This window comes from Carcharhinus amblyrhynchos, chromosome 26 (genome assembly GCF_965287045.1).
Source record: "Carcharhinus amblyrhynchos chromosome 26, sCarAmb.v2.hapA, whole genome shotgun sequence".
Classification (NCBI taxonomy): Eukaryota; Metazoa; Chordata; class Chondrichthyes; order Carcharhiniformes; family Carcharhinidae; genus Carcharhinus; species Carcharhinus amblyrhynchos.
In genome coordinates, this window is record NC_137349.1 from 32,847,270 (window position 1) to 32,870,237 (window position 22,968).

Here is a 22,968-nt window from a genome sequence, read left to right on the forward strand (position 1 = left end):
ACCTTTTGTCTTAGTTCAAAAAGGCTCTTTGTTTCAAAATACGGCCCTTTTCCTCACTGTGTGCGTCACTCTGAGAAGCTGGGAGTCGAATGCAGTCCTTCCCTAGGCAGTGATTCCATAACAAGCCAATGAGGGCAAGTTCGCTGTGCAATGATTTCAGAGTTTATATACCACTCTTCCACCAGTCTGTAATTCTACAGCATCCTTAAAGAACAGACCTATTATTCAAAGGTTGGTCTCCATGGGTGTCAGGTACTTCAGAAACTGCCATATAACAAAGAGAGAGCTCATAAAATAAACAGGTACTATATTTATATAGTACCTCATCAAATCGAAAGGTCTCGAAGACATTCGCATCCGAGGCAGACAGAATTGAAAGCGCTCTGACAATTCTCAGCAGGTAAACAAGCAATCTCCCACTGGGACAGAATAGTGGTACAGTGGTTAACGCTGCTGCCTCACAGCGCCACAGACCTGGGTTTCGATTCCCAGCTTGGGTCACTGTCTGTGCGGCGTCTGCACATTCTCCCCATGTCTGCATGGGTTTCCTCTAGGTGCTCCAATTTCCTCCCACAGACTGAAAGACACACTGGTTAGGTGCATTGGCTATGCTAAATTCTCCCTCAGTGTATCTGAACAAGTGCCAGAGTGTGGTGACTAGGGGATTTTCACAGTAACTTCATTGCAGTGTTAGCGAAAGCCTACTTGTGACACTAATAAATAAACTAAAAAATGCGCAGCTATCAGAATGTGCTTTGGTTTCTGGTGGTTTTATTTGTGGGTGGAACCTTGGTCTGCACATCGAGAGAACGCTCTCTTAACTTTATAATGTACCATAGATCTTTAATATCAATAGGGACACTGAGAGAGGCTATCTTATTCAAGAGACGAACATCCCCAGTGGAGCAAAATACCCTCAGCACTGCGTTGGAGAATCAATGTAGATTAGATAAGAACATAAGAAATAGGAGCAGGAGTAGGCCATCTAGCCCCTCGAGCCTGCCCCGCCATTCCATAAGATCATGGCTGATCTGTCGTGGCTCAGTTCCACTTTCCTGCTTTCTCCCCATAACCCTTAATCCCCTTGCCTATCAAAAACCTATCAACCCGCGTCTTAAAAATATTGAGCGAGGCAGCCTCCACCACTTCAACGGGCAGAGAATTCCAGAGATTCACCACCCTTTGAGTGAAAGTAGGCCTACATTACAAATCATTAAGTTACTGTGAAAATTCCCTACGTACAATCTAATCGGCCCCTCAGCTGAATTTCATTTTTTGGATATTGAACTTAGCAAGCATTTAAATTTCTTATTCTCAGGAAGAGAAAGGAGTCTGAAATGGCTGCCCTTTCTTTTCCATATTGAACACATTGAATAATGTCAGCAGGTAATGGGTGTGAGGCCTTTTTTAAGCCATTTTCGCTTGAGTCACAAAATGCACCAATTTATGCACCAGTCCCTTTCTTAACCAGGTTTTCAAATCTCTGAACATCCATTCCTCCCAATCCCACCTCAATTCTTTCTTCTTTAAAAATGTTTAAAACTCAAGTCGACGGCTCCATCCGTGGCAATCCTCCACACTACGGGCTTTGCTCCTTTGGGTTTGTCATTAAAAATACTTTAAGTCAGGCCAAGCATTTCTAGGAACAAGGATTCCAAACGTGAATCCTGCTGTCTCCTGATAGATTTCATTGCTTTGCTTTAAGAATAGCCAGTACTCAGAGGAGAGGTGATGGCCTAGTGGTATTATCTCTAGACGAGTAATCCAGAAACTCGGCTAATGTTCTGGGGACCTGGGTTCAAATCCCACCACAGTAGATGGTGAAATTGGAATTCAGTACAAAAAATACCTGGAATTAAGAATCTACTGATGACCATGAAACTATTGTCGATTGTTGGAAAAACCCATCTGGTCACTAATGTCCTTTAAAGGAGGAAATCTACCATCCTTACCTGGTCTGGGCTATATGTGACCCCAGGGCCACAGCAATGTGGTTGACTCTCAACTGCCCATGGGTAATAAATGCTGGCCAGCCAGTGACACCCATATCCCATGAGTAAATAAAAAGAACTACCATATTGGTCCTGTTTAAAATTCCTCGGGCCCTAACATACTTATTTTGATAAACTTATTCTGCAGGCGTTCAGGGGTGAACACATTCTGTCCTCCTGTACCATGACCCCTGCGGTAACCTCACTTACATGTGCAAATGGGGTTTCTGCTGAAAATAGACCTGGCTGAGGAAGTGGAGTGCGAGAAATTCTGAGGAAATTCACCTTCCTCTCTCCCGCCTCTGCGTTGGGAACCTCGGCTGGGCCACATTTCCACGGTGAGCTGCCCCATCGGGTTTGTGCCTGAAACAGTGAAGGCCAGCCAGCTGTTCGGCTGCCGTGTGCATCACAGCCAAGTCCAATGCTTTCCGCCTGCTCACACCTTCTGGTAGAAATAATCGCCGAGTGATTATTAGTGGAATCACTGGCTGTTTTCCTCTTTCTCTAAATCTGGCAATGCAAACTAGCCTCACATCCAGTGACTCTGTCTACACTTCCCGCTGCCTCGAAAAAGCAGCCAGCATAATCAAGGCCCATGCAGCCTGGATATATTCTCTTCCACCATCTTCTGTCGGGAAAAAGATACAAAAGTCTGAGATCACATACCAACTGACTGAAGAACTGCTTCTTTCCCACTGCCATCAGACTTTTGAATGGACCTACCTTATATTAAGTTGATCTTTCTCTACACCCTAGCTATGATAGTAATACTACAGTTTTCACCCTCTCCTTTTATTCTCTATGTATGGTATGTGAGAGATCCTATGTATACTTAGCCCTGTTTACTTCAATCTAAAGCAACCAATTCCTTCTTGCAGGATCGGCCATTTTGATGGAGGCATAGCCCTGGAAGTGACATCACATGACATCCTGTCCCCACACACCTGCCATTGGATACCCAACATGTCCACATTTCCCCCACCAATCAGAAAGCAAATGCATTCTTCATTACCCTGACTGTTCAACATCCTTTTTTCCCTTTCTGAAGTAGAATTAAGTTGGCATTTGGAGCAAGATACAGTTTTCTGCCCAGTTGGTAAGTCAGTTCTGAGGAAATTTGCCTTCTCCTCCTCCACCTCTATAGAGGGAACCTTGGCTGGGATCAGAGAATCCCAGCCACGGGTGAGGTCAGAGAATTCCGGCCATAGCTGTGTTAGAAGCAGTTCAGAGAAGGTCCACTTGACTCAATCCTGAGGTGAGGGCTTGTTTTCTGAAGAAAGATTGAATGGGTTGGGCTTATACCTATTAGAGTTTAGGATAATAACTGAAACATATAAGATCCTGAGGGGATTTGATGGGATGGATACCCAGAGGATGGTTCCACTTGTGGGAGAAACTGGAACCAGGCAACACAGTTTAAGAGGTCTCTCTTTAAGATGAAGATGAGGAGAATTTTTTTTCTCTCAAAGGGTTATTAGTGTATGCAATTCTCTTTCTCGAAGCGGAGTGGATGCTGGGTCATTTCATTTATTCAAATTTACACAGATTTTTGATTAACAAGGATGAGGGGGGAGGGGTCAAGAGTTATGGGGGGGAGGGGGAGGGTGGTGTAAACATCAGAGTGGAGTTGAACCATAACCAGATCAACTATGATCTTACTGAATGGCGGAAGCAGGTCTGATAGGCTGAATGGCTAACTTCTTCTCTAATTTTGTACAGAATGATCAGATTTAGTGGTGATATCACCTCAGGCTAAATAGCCTTCAAGTTGCTGTTCAAGACCATAAGAAACTACAAAGGGTCATGAACAAACCCAGTCCATCACGCAAACCAGCCTCACATCCAATGACTCTGTCTACACTTCCCGCTGCCTCGAAAAAGCAGCCAGCATAATCAAGGCCCCACGCACCCCGGACATTCTCTCTTCCACCATCTTCTGTCGGGAAAACGATACAAAAGTCTGAGGTCACATACCAACCAACTGAAGAACTGCTTCTTCCCTGCTGCCATCAGACTTTTGAGTGGACCTATCTTATATTAAGTTGATCTTTCTCTACACCCTAGCTATGATAGTAATGCTACATTTTACACCCTCTCCTTTCCTTCTCTACATATGGTATGTGAGAGATCCTACGTATACTTAGCCCTGTTTACTTCAATCTATGCAAAGACTTCATGTTAAGATATTTCTGCCTTTGCAATTTATACTGCTAACTTGACTATATTTTAAAACGCAGAAGGCATGCTGGGTTAGAAATTGACTGCATTCCTAAAGGGTACATAATGGAGGCAAAACAGGTTTTCGATAACAGCAGCTACAAGACTTATTTTCCTAAATGCATGTGAAGGATGCTTCCAATAATGAGATATGGATTGAAATATATTTTCATTTCAGTACATGTTTAACTCAGTTCAGCCCTCAGACTTTGCTCATTTCAGTACGTTTTTGTACAGCACCAGTCTCCAAGTTTGCTCTCTTCTTGTTTCTATCATGTTAATTTTTTTAATAAGTTTTGTTCAATAAAAGAAAACAGTTTTAAAACTTGCACCAAGTGCTGTTCCCTCGTCTATTCGAATGAATGAATGGACCCTACAGTATGCTTTGTCTGTATAGCGCACAAGAAGCAATACTTTTCACTGTATCCCAATACATGCGACAATAATAAATCAAATCAAACCCCTATCCATGCGCACAAAGGATAGATACACAGCTGAGGAGAAGTGAGGAAGGGGATGGTGCCTGGAAGAACTGCTCCCCGCTCCCCCACTATCAGTCAGGAGGGGAGAGAGTATGGCAACAAGAATGTTCTATTTCCCCTGGAGTTTTCGATGGCTGCAAAAGGAATTCAGATTGCTGGGAAAAATAAGTAAGCAAAGACAGAATAAAATAGTTTCTGGGCATTTAGACAACTTTGAAGTCAATGGGAGCACAAATGCACAGGTTTAAAATGGAGAGAGATGTGGATCAAATGGAAAAAAAACTAACAGAGCAATCGGATGACAGAGCAGCACGAAGCAGAAGGAGGTTATCTGAGAAAAGATCAGCTGGGAGAGAGGCCCATTTATCTTGCTGGCTCGCGGTGCTGCCCTGGATTGGACTGTTAGAATTCCATTGTTCAGATAGTGTCAGTTGTGTGGCAGAGCTCAGGCTGAGCTAACCCACCATTCTGTCCTTATCCGCTATCTGTTGTTGCTATAATGAACACATCAGCTGATAGGGACAGCTGGCTTCTCTGCGGAAAAAAACTCAAGTTGGGTTACGGCTGCTTTTATTCCATTTCCCCCATGTCAGGTCTTAGCCTGAAAATAACTGTAATTCAGAACACGACGAGAACACTTTAATTCCCCGGGACCCCGTTGCCGTAAGTAATGATTAATGAAGAGATGATCTCACTGCAGGGAACTGGGCATTGAGTGGTCATCAATCTGTGCTGTAATAATCCTCCCATTTCAAACCTCCCCCCCCCCCACCTCCCAGTGCCTCATTCTCTGCTACCTCATGACATTAATGTTAAAAGAACCATTGGTGAAATGTCAGTTTGATCCTTAATGTTTCATTCTCTCTCCCCCCAACCCCCTTGCGAGGGGCTGAATGCAAAGATGCTTTTTCCAGTTCTACTGCCTCAGCCACCACACCAGAGAGTAAGTGCCTATGACCTATTCAACCATATGATGCATCACTTCTCAGCCTAATCCAACTCGATATCCGCACACGTGTGCTTTGCGACAGGGACAGACAGCAATTATTTCTCTCCTCCACCCCCCACTTCGAAAGTAGATCTGAGCCCAGTTGTAGGGCCTAGGAGTCAGCCATAACCAGGACAGCCAATTGATTGCAGATCAAGAACTCAATTAGTGACTTCTCTGGCTTTTGCAACACAATGCCAAACCAGAGTGCGTTTACACACTGACTCCCTCAGGCGAGCTTTGTCTTTAACTTACAAACTGGTTGGATGACAGATGGATCGTACGTTAACTCAGGAAGACAGTAATGGATTACTGAAGGGAGAAAAAAAATAAACATCTTTTCTACTGTGTAAAAGCACTACACTGCAGGGATCCTTTATCAAGCAGCGAGTGCGTGCTCTGAATAATGTGGCATAAAGACATACAGACCAAAAAGATCCCACTGTCAGTCCCTCATCTGCGGTGAGTTAACCCCATTAATCCGCACTTTAGACAGCATTTTATTACTAGGCTAATGTCCCTGCACTATGGTAGAGAGAAAATAAAGCACGTAGGACTTCCTGCTTGATTATTATCAAGTGACCTCTGACGGGAAGTAGGTACAATTATACATATCAGGAAGGCCGTTCAGCCCATCTTGATCCATATCAGATCTATAGGCTCTGAAAGAAAGTTTCATCCTGTACTATACAATATTGAAGGAGTGTAAGGACAATCAGACATAGACATGAACCATTAAAAGGCAGGTTCAGGACAGATATCAGGGACATTGGTAGTGTTCGCTCGTTCTGTGTTCGATTATGTGAGTCTCTTTTCTCATTGATATTCACTTTGCTTGATTGGTTCAGCTTGGGTGTGGACTCAGAGAAAAGTCAGCAAAGCTGTAGAAAAATCCATAGCATGAGTGCGGATATTTAGTGACTGCAGAGCTATTTTAAAGCACTAGAAAGCTCTTACACACATAGAAACTAATAAGAAGTCTCACAGCACCAAGTTAAAGTCCAACAGGTTGTGGCCAAATGGGCCATCTAAAATGGTGTTTTGTAAAGCACTCTGGGACAATTGGGCAAGAAACTAAATTCACAGGCTGCAGTTTAAAGACAGACACAAACAGGCTGCAACACTGACAAGTGAATAAACAGGATATGGGTCATCTCCAGGATGAAAGGGACTTTGTAATCACCCTGGCTTGTTTCATCTCCAGGATGAAAGAGACTTTCTGGTCACACTGGGTTGTGTACCAGACATAAGGGCACTCTGAACCCTTATTTAGGAGGCAGGAATGTGATCCATGTGTCTCCATCACCTACAGACATGGTCGCTGGAGACACACCCAGAGATCGGTGTGGTAGCACCTGATTGGACTCTTATCAATCAGGGTGATCAAGTCCTGATCAATTGATTGGCAATGGCCAAAAAGGGGTGTGAAACCAAACGGGGTATAAAGGGTGCTGGGGAACCAGGAATCTCTCTCTCTCTCTCTGACTCCATGAACAAGCTACAACAATGGTGACCATCGCCAGCACAAGGAGAGCCACCATACCCGAGAAGGAAGGAATGAAGACCAGAGCCAGAGTGCCAGACCAGACCAAAGGATCAGACTACACAGATGACTACCAAGGCCAGTGCACAGATAAAGGTCAATATCTGCTTGGGTATTTGCCAGTCACACAAAGTTAAGTCAAGGTCTTGTATTGGACTTGAATTCTAGTATTTTCTGTAAGATAACTTATTGTTGGTCGAGTAGGTGATTATTGATTGTGTGGGTTTGAACAAATATTGCTTGTACTAACACCGCACGGTTTCGAAGCACTGCTCTTTCCTCACTCTCCTGATTCTAAATAAACCTTGTTGCCTGCCGCACAGTCTGTTTTAACCCTTATATGGTGGACAAATAACTACGACGTCGGCTTGTAGTTATTTGTCCACCATATAAGGGTTAAAACAGACTGTACGGCAGGCAACAAGGTTTATTTAGAATCAGGAGAGTGAGGAAAGAGCAGTGCTTAGAAAGCTCATGATTGGACTTTAACCTGGTGCGGTGAGACTTCTCACTGTGCCCACCCCAGTCCAACGCTGGCATCTCCACAACATAGAAATTAGTTTCAGCACTTTTGCTCTGTGGTAAATCAAGTATATAAAATATACAATAATCACCTCATTTAGGGGTGTTGGAAACAAGAATTGATCCTTGCGAATGTAATTATTGGATCTTGCTGAGTAACATTTTGAATATGGATGTGAGGCAGCGGGTGACCAAGTGCTTTGTCCAGTGTGACTGCCTGCCCCTCTATCACGGCTGGATGTCCCTGGAGAGGGAGCATGCAATGTCCATTGGAACCCTTGAGGCTTTCTGTGCCCACTGGGCACCATAGAGACTGGGTACGTTATCGACCCCTTTAATCACATTTTGGCTTGGCATTTTAAGTTTCATTTGTGATTCGTTTTTGTTCAGGGCAGTATCCCTTTAAGGGATTTCCCCTCTCCAGTTTGTCTAATTTAGTTTACTTGGTTAACTCAAAAGGGATGTGGGACACGAATGTGATGCCTCCAGGGGTCAAACAGTCTTGTGAAACTTACTGGCTGGAATGTTACAACCTTTCAGGATTTTCCCATCCCGCGGCAGTGAATGGAGATTTGGCTGGGTGCCAGTCCTCTGACCTCGCCACAGTGAACGACTGCAAAGATCACACCCATTGCCCAGGTTCAACATGAAGGTGACCGGGCTGTGGACATCAGTAGCACTGCATCCTGAGATAACTTAGCACCTTCAGGAGAGGAAGGAGTGGGGCTCTGTTGGGTGGGAATGGGCTTTTTAGAAAATCTTTGCTGACCGCTCTAACCTGTTGTGGTACTGGATGTGGTGGGGTTGGGGAGTGTGTGGGGTGGGTGGAAGGGGGCAGTGTTATTGAGGCTGTACAGATTCACTGCGGGAAAAAAACTACTGCAGAGAAAAACACATGACTGCCACATGGCGTTATCCTATCAAAAAGGTTAACAACTAAAAATAAAGTGGTCTGGGGATGTTCCCAGTGTAGGACACAGTCAAGGTTGAAAAGGCTTGGTGAAGCAAAGAGGAAGAAGCAAAGAGATGTTCTGGGGCTTGCGTTTTTCGAAGGAGGAGGGGAAGACTGGGTGACTCGAGGAATCTCGCCCATTTGAAGCCTGGGGAACAACTTAATCAGGAGTTGGAGATGGCGCAACGGGTCTTGATTTGAACACAGCGGTGATCGAAAGAATAAAAGATCCCTCGTGGACCGCGCTTAATTTCCAGCCCCTCTCTGTCTTTCCGCAGTAGGCTGTGAGCGTGCCGATCCCTGCTGGAGAGCTATGAATTATTCATCTGCCTTTGCTCAGGGTGTCTCGGGAGGCTGTCAGTCCTCCAATTCCCACTCCCCTCCCCCCACTCCCCCCTTCCCACATTCCCTGCCAGCAACTCTGCACACTGTCAATAACTAGGCACGGACTGGAAAGATACAGAAGGACGGTGATCTTGCTACTCATTTGCCAAATAAATGAGTAGCACGATTACCATGTATAGCTGCGGTGAGAGGTCGCAAACTCGGAGGTTACAATCCAGGCGTGGGGAATGAGGGGAGATCCACTTTTATCCTTCTTCATTCTCCCAAAAATCCCTTGCCCACTTTTGTGCCCAGTTTTAAAAATGTCCTGAAAATTCCCTGCGTGAGGATATTTTTATTTCCACTCCAAGCTTTCTTGTTTTTCCTTCTTGCTCATTTATTTCTCCTCTACTCTCTCAAACGTAATAAACTACGCCTTTCTGAAGTACCTTTGCATGTTGGGTCTACCACAAAGTTGCTACGTAAATGTAAGAGCACAAATCGGCGATGGTGGCAGGAGGAGTTAAGAATAAAGCGGTTAATAAGGCTTTCAGGATCCTGGGCTTTATAAAGAGAGGCAGAGACGAGAAAAACCAGCAAGTTACTGTGAGCCTTTCTAAAGCATTAGTTCAGCTTCGATTGGTGTATTGTGTTCAATTCGAGGCACCGCACTTTCGGAAAGATGTGAAGGCCTTATAAAGAGAGGGTGGAGAATAGATTTACGAGGATGATTACAGGGATGAGGCACTCCAGTGATTGGAGAAGCAGAGATTGTTCTCCTTAGACTGAAGAAAGGTTGAGAGGGCATTGGATAGAGGTGTTCAAATTTGTGGGGCCTCCGGAGAGAGCAGATAGGGAAAAACGGAACCATCCAGATGACATCAATTTAAGGTTACCGATGAAAGAACCAAGGGTGACATGAGGAAAAGCATTTTCACCTAGTGAGTGGTTAGGATCTGGGATCACTGCTTGGGAGTGTGTTGGAGGAAGGTTTAAAACATAGAACCCTACAGTGCAGAAAGAGGCCCTTCAGCCCATCGAATCTGCACCGAACACAATCCCATCCAGGCCCTACCCCTGTATTCCTACATATTATACCCACTAATCCATTCATCCCTGGACACTAAGGGCAATTTCTTAGCATGGCCAATCAACCTAACCCACACGCCTTTGGACTGTGGGAGAAAACCGGAGTAAACCCACGCAGACATGAGGAGAATGTGCGAACTCCACACAGACAGTGACCCGAGCCGGGAATCGAACCCAGGACCCTGCAGCTGTGAAGCAGTAGTGATAACCACTGTGCTACCGTGCTGTTTAATTCTGGTTTTCATTAAAAAAGAGGTGAGAAAAGTTCCAGGGTTACGAGGAAGGGGCAGGGGAACGAGACTAGCTAAATTGCTCTTATAGAATCCCTACAGTGCAGAAAGAGGTCATTCAGCCCATTGAGTCTGTACCAATCAAAGACCAAAGATGTGCAGGTTGGGTGGATTGGCCATGCTAAATTGTCCCATAGTGTCAGAGGGACTAGCTAGGGTAAATTCATGGGGTTATGGGGATAAGGTCTGGGATTGTGGTCAATGCAGACTCGATGGGCCAAATGACCTCCTTCTGTACTGTAGGATTCTACGATTCTAACCACAATCCCACCCAGGTTCTATCCCCGTAACCCCACATATTAACCTGAAAATGACACTGGCCAATCAACTTAACTTGCACATCTTTGGACTGTGGGAGGAAACCCACACAGACACAGGGAGAATGTGCAAACTCCCCACAGACAGTGACCCGAGACCAGAATTGAACCCAGGTCCCTGGCGCTGTGAAGCAGCAGTGCCAACCATTGTGCCACCATGCCACCCAGAGTGCTCCATGCAGAGAGGCAGCATGGGATCAACAAGCTGAATGGTCTCTTGTGCTATAATTTTATTCATTTCTGGGACGTTGGCTGGCTGGCCAGCATTTATTGCCCCTCCCTAGTTGCCCTTGGAGGGCATTAAAGAGCCAATCACATTGCTGTGGCCCTGGAGTCACATGTAGGCCAGGTAAGGATGGCAGATTTCCTCCTGTAAAGTGAGCCAACTGTTTTTTTTACAACAATTGACAACGGTTTCACGGTCATCAGTAGATTCATAATTCCAGATTTTTTTTTATTGAATTCAAATTCCACCATCTGCTGTTGCAGGATTTGAACCTGAGTTCCCAGAGCATTAGCTGAGTTTCTGGATTAATAGCGTTGCAATACTACCACGAAGCCATCACCTCCCCAGCATGATTCTATATTGTTGTTAAGGGTCTTTGGCACAAGGATGAGCTTTGTTAGGAGAGTTTGGATAAGAGAGGGTTAACCACTTTGGGATAGTTTAGCTAATAGAGGAAGGAGCTTCAAAGGGCGAGTTTGGGGGTTAAAGGGTGGTTTGTGAGCGATCCCCGATGGGGAGAGTCAAGAAATGAGCTGCAATGGGTCAAATGCACCTCAATTTGTCCCTCGCTTTCCTCGTGCTCTTGTGTAACCCACAGGGATTCTACAGATCCCACGGCACGAAGATGGAGTCTGACAGGTTATTAACCCTATCACCACTTCGATACAGAGACACAGCAACAACAGAGCCCACAGCATACATCCCAAGCTGTATCACAGGGGAGAAGGGAACAAGCTTTGGCAATTGACATGAAAGGGAGTTCAATTAATCTGTTACACTAAGCATTCTCAGACCCTGGATAACTCCTAATCTTCTAGAATAATTTTGTTTTAATCTCCACAAAGCATTAAAATAATAAGACGCTTCTTTTCAAAATCTCCAGGTCACAGCCAGGTCAGATTCATAAATAAATTAAACCTGACATCGATTTCCATTACTGTGGATGAAAGAGCTCATTTAATAATTCCCATGAGATCAGATACAGAGCTATAATTCTTTCTCTTTAGTAAAGAAGTTTTGCGTTAATGCATTATAGTATCAAGTGTTAGGGAAATAGCAGCAAACCAACCTCCTCCACTGATTACAGGGCTAACATCCCCTGGGTGCTGTCGGCTCACCAATACCTGATCCATTCTGTAAATCGTTCTTCACACGCGTGCTCTAGCAGGGAGAGGCAAGCCAGCTATTCGACCGAGAGGTCCCTCATGGCAAGGCTCAACGTTTTCCTTGGCTTAATTAGCATTCAGGTCGCTTGTTTCCCGCAAGTGAGGGTGGGGTGAGGAAGGGGATGGAGGAGGAAGAAAGGAAGAGTTGGGGGAGGAGGAGGAGGAGGGGGGGAGGAGGAGGAGGGGGGGAGGAGGAGGGGGGGAGGAGGAGGAAGGGAGGAGGAGGAAGGGAGGAGGGGGGTGCAAACTGGATATTTATTAGGGAAGTCCTGGCCCGCCTTATCCTGCTCCTCAGACCAGGGACACCGATGCCAAAATGCAACCACTTGATTGAGATGAAGAAAATCAGCACAGAGCCATGGATTGCAGCTGTTGCTTGATACTAGAGGGGAGGCAATGGCCCAGTGGCATTATCACTCAAGTATTCATCCACAAATTCAGCTAATGTCCTGGGGACCTGCGTTCGAAACCCGCTGCGGCAGATGATGGAATTTGAATTCAATAAAACATATCTGGAATTTAGAGTCTAATGATGTCGATTGTTGGAAAACCCATTTGGTGCACTAATGGCCTTTAGGGAAGGAAATCTACCATCCTTACCTGGTCTGGCCTATGTGACTCCAGACCCACAACAACTCTCAACTGCCCTCGGGCAACTAGGGGTGGGCAATAAACACTGGCAGCCAGTGGTGCCCATGCCCCTCAAATGAATAAAAACATCAACAGATTGAGTCCACAATTACCTCTACAGGTGCCACAGTTGACCTTATTCACTCCGCACTGTCGGGCCCACATGAGCTGCGTTGTAGCCCACTGAAGCCATTCTGTTCGGACACAGGTTTACAGGTTCTGATCTGACCATTGGCTGGTAAATATTAGTTCCTACTTTTAATAAAATGTACCCACCTCTGAAATTAATAAATTCAAACAATAAAGAAAAATAAAGATTAAAAATATGAATTATCCAAGGGGCAAATTAATTAAAAACAGAGAAAGGAAGGAACAAAGTATTCTTTAATTTTGCATAAAACTAATTGCCTATTTTGGTAGCTCAGTTAAAAATCCAAGAATAAATCTACTGTTCAATGTCTTTATTCTTGTAATATTAGCGACTATCTCATCAAAATGCAATGTGCAGACAAATAATACCAGTCAGTCCACAGGAGGATGAGATCCGAGGGAACAAAAACAGAAAATGCTGGAAAATCTCAGCAGGTTTGACAGTTTATGTGGAGAGAGAGAACAGAGCCAACATTTTGAATTTGGATGACTCTTTGTCAGACCCTTTGTCAGCTGTGATGAAGCATCATTCAGACTTGAAACATTAACTCTGTTCTCTCTCCAAGGAGTCTGTCACACATGCTGAGATTTTCCAGCTTTTATAATAGGCCTAAATGGAGTTGGTGTATTTTTGTGACCATTTTCATGCCTTCAGAGATGGTGTATTTGACCCGTTCCCCTGGCAGCACGAGGCGGATGGCTCTCTGGATCTCTCGGGCCGAGATGATGTGGCACTTGTTGTAGTGAATGAGGTGTGAGGGCTGGCAGGCAATGTCCTTGAGTCCATGACACCCACAGCCTTGGATGAAGTCCTGCTGGAGGGGTGGGTCTGGGTCAGCTGCATGTAAGTGGAATTGGCTTGCTTTTGTGATTTCCTCTGCTTCTTGGATAGCTCCCCCTGGCTATTTAGTTGGTGACTGTTTGGGTGCCTTGAGGGATACCCTGCCCTTAATTGCAGCTGTCACCTCAGGAATTTTGCTTGACTTTGACCAACCCGAGCCCAGAAATGGTCACTTTGGTATTCCCTAATTTATTTTTCATAGAAATGATACAGCAAATAGGTAAGCCAATGAGTCTGTTCCCACTCCCTTTCAACTTGTCCCACTCCTTCCCAGAGCAATGAAGGCAGTTGTGTGATACAGAGACCGAAACATGTATGCTAGGGACCATGTGTTGGGTTATGTTTCAGAAACGGGCTCTCACAGCTAAATGGCAAATTCAATAGACCCACATTCCCCTTCCTGAAATGCTTCTGACAAAGGCGATAGCTACTGGCTGCAACCTTACACACATAAGAATGCCTGAAGGGTTAACACATTAGGGATGAGAACTAGAAGGCCACAGCTGCTTAGAGAAGCACTTTATCTCTGGAGAGAGCAACCCAGAATATATCTTCAATTGAGATGCCAGTTCCAGCCAGTTAGGCCTCATTGGTTTTTTTCCACGACTCCCCCACTTGTTATTAAAGAAGCAGCTAGCCCTTTGCCTGTCACAATCCTTTGAACGAGTGAGCTCCCTGAGGTAAGTGCTCAGCACTCAGCACAGAGTCTTTCTCTGAGTGTTACCTATTTAAATTGGAGGCTTCTTTACCTTTCCTCTAGACTCACAATTGGAAGTCCCTCAGAACTCATCTTTCAGGTTTCTAGGTGTTCAGATTGCCAACAGCCTGTCCTGGTCCCTCCACGTTGATGCTACAGTTAAGGAAGCGCACCAATGCCTCTACTTTCTCAGGAAACAAAGAAAATTCAACATGTCCATTACGACTCCCAACAATTTTTACAGGTGCGGCATAGAAAGCATCGCTTCTGGATGTATCACAGTTTAGTATAGCTCCTGCTCTGACCAAGACTGCAATAAAATACAAAGGGTTGTGTACATAGCCCTAGTCCATTGCACAAACCAGAATCCCTTCCATTGACTCTATCTACACTTCCTGCTGCCTCAGAAAAGCAGCCAGCATAATCAAGGATTCCATCCCAGACATTCTCTCATCCGCTTTCATCCATCAGGATAAAGATACAGAAGTGTGAGGTCACGTATCAACCTACTCAAGAACAGCTTCTTCCCTGCTGCCATCAGACTTCTGAACAGACCTATTACATATTAAGCTGATCTTTCTCTACACCCTGGCTATGACTCTAACATTACATTCTGCACCCTCTCCTTTCTTTCTCCCCTATGTACTCAATAATGGTTTTTTTTGTATAGTGTGCAAGAAACAATAATTTTCACTGTATCCCAATATATGTGACAATAATAATAAATCAATTCAATTTAACCATAGAACCCTACAGTGCAGAAAGAGGCCCTTTGGCCCATCAAGTCTGCACTGACCACAATCCCATCCAGGCCCTACTCCCATATCCCTACATATTTTACCCACTAATCCCTCTAACCTAAGCACCTCAAGGGGCAATTTTAGTATGGCCAATCCAACCTAACCTGCACATCTTTGGACTGTGGGAGGAAATCAGAGCACCCAGAGGAAACCCATGCAGACATGAGGAGAACATGCAAACTCCACACAGACAATGACCCGAGCCAGGAATCGAACCCAGGTCCCTGGAGCTGTGAAGCAGCAGCGCTAACCACTGTGCTACCGTGCCTCGATTCAGTTGAATTCTGTGAAACCAACATTCCCAACACTGTTTAACTTGTGCTTGAATGAACAGACAAGTCTTCGGTTTTCATATCTTGTCCGATAGCAGCTACCCCTGACACAGCGGTGCTCCCTCTGGCTGTGGGCCAGTCTAGATGTCCTCATGTCCTGAAATGACACTCCAACTCACAGCTTTCTACCTAAGAGAATTCAGCTGAGCCAAGGCAAAACTTGACTAAAGCAAGCAGTTAACCATCCTTGGGAAGGTCAGAGGATTAGGAGCAACAAAAGTTAAAGACATCCAGAGAGGTCAGTTTGGAAATGTAGCTTACTGTGCTACATAAGGCTTCAGTGTCTATGCTGAGCTAGTATAACAGAGACAGATTAATTGGCTTCATTACCCCAAGGGATACAGAGAAGCGAGAAAGACAGAGGGCAGGATTTTTCAGCCGCGCTCATCCCAAGGTTGTAAAATCCTGCCCGAGTTCAACAGACCTTTGTATGGTTCGTGTCCTGCCCACTACAATTCCCGTCACAGGCGGGAAGGAAAAATTCCTCAGAGTTCCCGATTGTCATTCAGTGTTCTCGCTGGAAGGCACATAGGCCGAAGTCAGGCAAGGATGAGCTTTGGCTAGACTGAGTCTACGCAAACACTCACTGTCCAGGTTCACATGGTGGCACTGTGGTTAGCATGGCTGCCTCACAGCACCAAGAACCTGGGTTCAATTCCCAGCTTGAGTCATTGTTGGTACGGAGTCTGCATGTTGCCCCAGTGTCTGCATGGGTTTCCTCTGGGTGTTCCGGTTTCCTCCCACAGCCTGAAAGATGTACTGGTTAGGTGCATTGGCTGTGCTAAATTCTTCCTCAGCGTAGCCAAACAGGTGCTGGAATGTGGTGACTAGGGGATTTTCACAGTAACTTAATTGCAGTGTTAAGGTAAGCCTATTTCTAACAATAATAAGCAAACTTAATCATAGAATCCCTACAGTGCAGAAAGAAGCCATTCAGCCCATCGAGTCTGCACTGACCACAGTCCTACCCCGATATCCCTACATATTTACCCACTAATCCCTCTAACCTACACATCTCAGGACACTAAGGGGCAATTTTTAGCATGGCCAATCAACCTAACTCACACATCTTTGGACTGTGCGGGTTCCTGAACGAAAAACAATCACTTCAGCAAAGCTTTAGACGTTACTGACATCATATCCCAGCATGCCTCAAGAGGCTGAGGAGAGCAGGGACAGGGGAGGGGGGCAGGAAGTGGTCCGGTTTTACTCTAACCTGATCAGTCAGTGCTTTTCTCCGCTTTCCTTTCCTTATGTCTCCTCACTGATGTGAAGAAAATGTGCCACATGGAAATGGAACTGCCTCAGCCAGCCACAGCGCTATAACAGCGCGCGCAGGTGATCACACTGAATCAGGTCAAGCACTTCATCATCATTCACATCTCCTCTGGGATAAACACTCATCGGTTCTTAAAAGAAGATGAAGAGCTTCTCATTTCACCTTAATTTGGTGGGCTACGTGGAGAGAAACACATATCAGGCTGTAGATTATCTGAGCAGTCTCCACCGAGGTCGGTCTGACATCGGAAAGGTTAAAGGGCAACAGTTGCTGAGTGACGGGCCACCCATCGTACGGAGAGTGTGAGCGTGAGGTGAGTGCGCGCAGATGGTGAAAACCTACCTGCAAACGCCTTTGAGATGTGATCCTTTTTCCACTCCCAGGGCTGGTCGTACTCGTCCGCTGGCCGTTCATCGTCTTGAGGAAGTCGGCTCTCCCGCATCTTCTGACCGGCTGCGATCTCCGCGTCCGACTCAGCGTCATTTTCCTGAGGCTCGTAGGGGGTGTCGTAGAGCTGGAGACCCTTCCCGCGTTTCTTTTCTCCTTTCCTCTGGAACTCTGCGGAGGGATTTCAGAACAAGAAAACAGTTACTCCCCAGTCTGGAGCTGTTAGACAGGCCCCTTACGCACATGGTTAAATGCAAGTCACTGCGCCGTGTTTGGTTTGATAAACAGCCCGATACAACATTTAAAGACATTGGCCAGAATTCTCCGGCCGTTCGTGCCCGAAGGATTCTCCTATCCCGCCAGCAGCGCTCTCCCCCTCCCGTGCACTTTCCACCGGCTTGGGGGAATGGGGATGGGAATTCCTATTGATAGCAGCGGGACCAAAGAATCCCACCGCTAGCAAACAATGTGCCACCTCCTGCTGGCGAGTGGCATGGTGGCACTGTGGTTAGCAATGCTGCCTCACAGTGCCAGGGACCCAGGTTCAGTTCCTGGCTTGGGTCACTATCTGTGTGAAGTTTGCACATTCTCCCCGTGTCTGTGTGGGTTTCCTCCAGGTGCTCCGGTTTCCTCCCACAGTCCAAAGTTATGCAGGTTAGGTTGATTAGACATGCTAAATTGCCCCTTTGTTTCCCGGGATGCATGGGTTAGAAGAATTAGCAGGGTTGTGGGGATAGGGCCTGGGTGGGATTGTAGTTGGTGTAGACTTGATGGGCAGAATGGCCTCCTTCTGCACAGTAGAGATCCTATGATTCTATGAAACATGTAGCTGGGAGGTTGGAGAATCTCCATTGCCTAACTGCAAGTTGTTGTTTTGGTAGAACTTAATATTGGTCCCATTACATCGCTTTTTGGGCAGCGCAGTCTAGAGGGTGATGCTCTCAATGCAACATCTCAACTGAACTCAGTGCTACCACCAGTTGTACATCCAACAGTTACAGAGTCGTGGAGGTTTACAGCATGGAAACAGGCCCTTTGGCCCAACTTGTCCATGCTGCCCTTTTTTTTAAAACCCCTTAGCTAGTCCCAATTGCCTGCATTTGGCCCATATCCCTCTATACCCATCTTACCCATGTAACCGTCTAAATGCTTTTTAAGCAGTTACATGGGTAAGATGGGTAGAGAGGGATATACCATTCAACCCTCTCAAAAAGGCCTTCCCAGAAACAACCCACGTTTTGCGGTACAAACTCTACAATTGTACAGAGGGGGGGTTTTCCACAGCTTAAATGAACATTGTGTGATCTTAGCCCTTGGGCAATACACACACACACATAATTCCAAGCAGAGGTCAGCTAATAGTAACCAGGTCATGGAATGGGGGCTGTAGTGGGGGGTGGAGATGTTGACCGCACCTTCTCTATAGCCTGGGGCAGCAAACTTTTATATTTGCGCTTCTGCAGCAGCTGAGATCGATTAAGTTGGCTGAGGCTAAACACTGCAAAGCTTGCACTTTCCCTGGGGGTGTCTATACCATGGTTACGGGATTTCCTGACCATTTTTCCACAGAAGGAATTTGGGGAAGATGCAACATTAAAATGAATTTTTAAAGCGTATTCACATATGTTTTTAGAATGAAAAAGCACCCAGATGAACGGTGGTTAAAATGCCCGCGAGCTAACCTGTCTCTCAATCAGTAAATATCTCACACTGATTCTGTTGGGCAGCCCTTTGATCTGGGCTCTTTTCATAGAATCCCCACAGTGCAGAAGGAGGCCATTCGTCCCATCGAGTCTGCACCGACTACAATCCCACCCAGGCCCTATTCCCGTAACCTCACATATTTACCCGGCTAATACTCCTGATACTAGGGGCAATTTAGCATGGCCAATCCACCTAACCTGCATCTCTTTGGACTGTGGGTGGAAACCGGAGCACCCAGAGGAAACCCACACACACCCAGGAAGAACGTGCAAACTCTGCACAGAGAGTGACCCAAGCCGGGAATCGAACCCGGCTCCCTGGCGCTGTGAGGCAGCAGTGCTGTGTTAGCGTTCCTGCCCTGGGGAGTCTTTTTTTGACAGGAGGCCTTCCTCTCAGATTATAAGAAAATAAAAACACAGGTGCTGACAGTCAGGCTTTTACAGATAAAAACCCCACAAGGATGAGCTTAGAACTTAAAACTCAACATTAGTTGGAATGCTGCATGGTGGTTAGAGGTTATTCCATTCATGTCAACAAGACCTACTAAGACAGGAGAACACGATGGCTGTTTGCGACTGGGATTCTCCAGCTGAAAGTTGAATGGAGCTTTGGCGGGAGTGCCACATTTTCCATTCTCATTCACCATGGACGGGGCTGGAGAATCCTGCCCAATGGCTGGGTTTTGCACCCATGGGTATAAATGGAGACAAAATCTCACGAGTGAGAAACCTGCTGGTGAGATCTTGCAACGTAACCGCCCCCCCACCCTTGACGTAACACAGTTCACACCCAGGAAGGTCGGGAACCTTATTTAAATACATTTTGATTCTGTTAGCAGGCATCCCTGCTAATATTGTTCCCCTTACGCTGGGATTTCCCCTCAAAGGTTTGCAACAGGTTTGGAGCAACTTGATCTAAGCAAAGAGATCCTGTTGGGGCAGGGTGAGGTGGCAGGTGGTGGTCACAAAGATAAATTACAGTCCCCCCCAGGGATAAAGACACCAGCCGCCAGTATGAGGTGCCCAATCTCTGGAAGGCGGATTGACATTGCCAGCGAGGTGGTTTCACCCCATCTGTAAAAATTTTTCTCCTGGTGCTGGAAAATATGATGGGAAAAGCCAGCAGTGTAGCCATACTGCCTTTCCCGCCTGAGCCAATGTTTTGAAATAAGACAGAAAATTGTGCCCAATTCATTTGTATTTTAATTCAAATGAATTGTATTTTAATTAATTTGTATTGTTACGTGGAAAAAAAATGTTCCTGATTGGACTTAATGGGTCCAATTATATCTTTTCGTGTTCACTGTTAAATTGATATACTTATGTACTTTAAATAGATAAATTAGCAACTCTGATCAAACCTCATCTCATCAGGTGTTTCTCTGGCTCACCGTTGAAAAGACTGGGAGAAATGTGGATGTGAATATATAAAGGACACCAGTACCTAGTTCAGTGACAAGTTACGGGTACATTGTTTTATCCCCAGGTTGTACCATTCTATCAAAAAACATGAGAAAACAAATTACTGCGGATGTTGGAATCTGAAACAAAAATGAAAAATGCTGGAAGATCTCAGCAGGTCTGACAGCCTCTGTGGAGAGAGAATAGAGCTAATGTTGGCTCTATTTGATCTCCACTGATGCCGTCACACTTGCTGAGAATATCCAGCATTTTCTGTTTTTGTATACTATTGTGTACATAGTATACTTTTGTATAATACACTACAATCGTTAGATTAGGTGTCATCTGGGTAACCCTCTCATTGGGATTGATTGCACTAAAGAGGATATATGAGGCTAAATTCTAAACTTGTAACAAACTAAAAAGCACAAATATTCCACTTTAATGACAACCAGGAGCAGCGCGGTGACATGGTGATTAGCTGCCTCACAGTGCCAGGGACGATTCTGGCTTCGGGTCACTCTCTGTCTGGAGTTTGCATGTTCTTCCCGTGCCTGCGTGGGTTTCCCCCAGATGCTCCGATTTCCTCCCACAGTCCAAAGATGTGCAGGTTAGGTTGACTAGCCATGGTAAGTTGCCCCATAATGTTAGGGGGACTAGCAGGATAAGTACACGGGGTTGGGGGGATAGGACCTGGGTGGGATTGTTGTTGATGCCGACTTGATGGACCGAATGGCCTCTTTCTGTACTGCAGGCATTCTGTGATTCTTCAATGATTCAAGGAGCAAGATTGATGCATTATATAATGTTTGAATTCAAATGTCCTGGTTTCTCATAGACTCTGTCCTGTACACTCTTCCTCTTCCTTGTAACCTCACTGTGTTAATGTTGAGAATCATTGAACTGTCTCCTACATTCAACACATTCCTACCCCCCAGGGCCTCGGAAGGTTGGAACTCCTTGCTTTCCTCTGGCTTGGCTTCTTCCCAGAATCTATCCAAACCTGATCAATATTTACTCATTGACTCATCTTCTCCCCTACTCTGTCCTGCACTGTGAGCTTCAGCCTGTCACTGAGATTTAGCCGTCAGAGAGGATGAGTCACAGCTGGAGGAGCATTTGAAAGAAAGCAGATGGATATGAAGCAGTGGACATTGTTCCATTTACTCTGATCTAAAAATAAACAAAGCAGCAAGACCATCATTTGAAAATTCACTGTTTGTTAATTGTATATCAATTGTCTTTAGTTCTAGATGGAGGGCATCAATTGAGGTTTCGTTCGAGCAGATATAAAGTGATGCATTCCATGCCCAATGGGCACCGGGGAGAGTGGGGTGCTCTACTGACCCCTTTTGTCACATTTTGATTTAATGTTTTAATTTGACCTTTTGAATTGATTTAGTTTGATGCAGTATCCCTTTTGTCCCTCAGTTTTGTTAGATATTGGGGCGAGCCCCTTTAAGAAGGAGGGTCAGGTCAACATGTGAGGGTTGACCTGTCTAGGAATTTGCACCTATAGGATGTCAAGAGCTGGAGCGCAAGAAGCATAATTCACAAATAAACCCTGATTTGCTCCTGTAACCTGCCACTGAGTGTGTTCTTAAGAGATATCCTCCCTCCATCCCCACCCTCCCCTTCCCCACATTGCTGGTAGTCTCAGACTCAACAAATATTTTGATTATTTATTGTCAGCAGTAAGTTTTATTCAGTCAGAAGATTATTAGTTAGTAAAGTACATTTACTAGTCATAAGTAAGTTTATATTAATACTGCAACATAGTTACTGTGAAAATCCCCTGGTCACCACACTCCGGCACCTGTCTGGGTACACTGAGGGAGAATTTATATGGCCACCTAACCAGCATGTCTTTCGGACTGTGAGAGAAAACCGGAGCACCCGGAGGAAACCCACCCACCCAGTGCGGACTCCGCACAGACAGTGACCCAAGCCAGGAGCCAAACCCAAGTCTCTGGCGCTGTGGGACAGCAATGCTAACCACTGTGCCAACATGCTGCCCCAATAGAGACATGGCAAGGCTGCTCCAATCTCAACAATTCCCAAACCTGTGCAATGTGGGGATTCCAGGATGCTTTCGTGACCTGGATAAATACTTGGACAGGAAGCATCATCACAATTTTAACTTTGAAAAAGCATTTAGACCGTTACATGGGCAAGATGGGTACAGAGGGGTATGGACCAAACGCAGACAATTGGGACTAGGTTAGTGGTAGAAACTGGGTGGCATGAATAAATTGGGATGAAGAGCCTGTTTCCATGCTGTAAACCTCTAGGAGTTGCAGTTGTTTGAGCTCTGAGTTGTGGAACTTGAGCAGCAGCTGCTGTGGAGCATCACGAGGTTGAGAGACACATGGATAGCATGTTTATAGATGTGGTCTGCAGCTTAAACAGATGTTGGGAGGGATTGAGGGGGGTCATAACTAGACAGGCAAAAAGGAGCAGGCAGCTACGGCATGAGTCCCTGACTGCATTCCACTCTCCAACCAGTATATCGTTCTGAATATAGATGAGATTGAGAGTTCAACTGAGGAGGGCAGCCAGAGCCAAGTCCATGGCACCATGGGTGGCTCAGCTGTACATAGGAAGGAAGACTTGAAGAGCCCATGGAACTAAAGGGACAATG

At 45.6% G+C, this 22,968-nt stretch overlaps 1 protein-coding gene across 1 annotated transcript in view; it reads right to left on the reverse strand.

Annotated features, from left to right (window-relative positions):
* The window catches only part of shdb (Src homology 2 domain containing transforming protein D, b), a 196,181-nt gene that overhangs the window by 113,070 nt on the left and 60,143 nt on the right, over positions 1-22,968 (reverse strand). Inside the window, exon 3 of the mRNA XM_080213296.1 lies at positions 17,179-17,394. Coding sequence (XP_080069422.1) covers positions 17,179-17,394 — 216 coding nt within the window. The remainder of the gene's footprint in view (positions 1-17,178; positions 17,395-22,968) is intronic.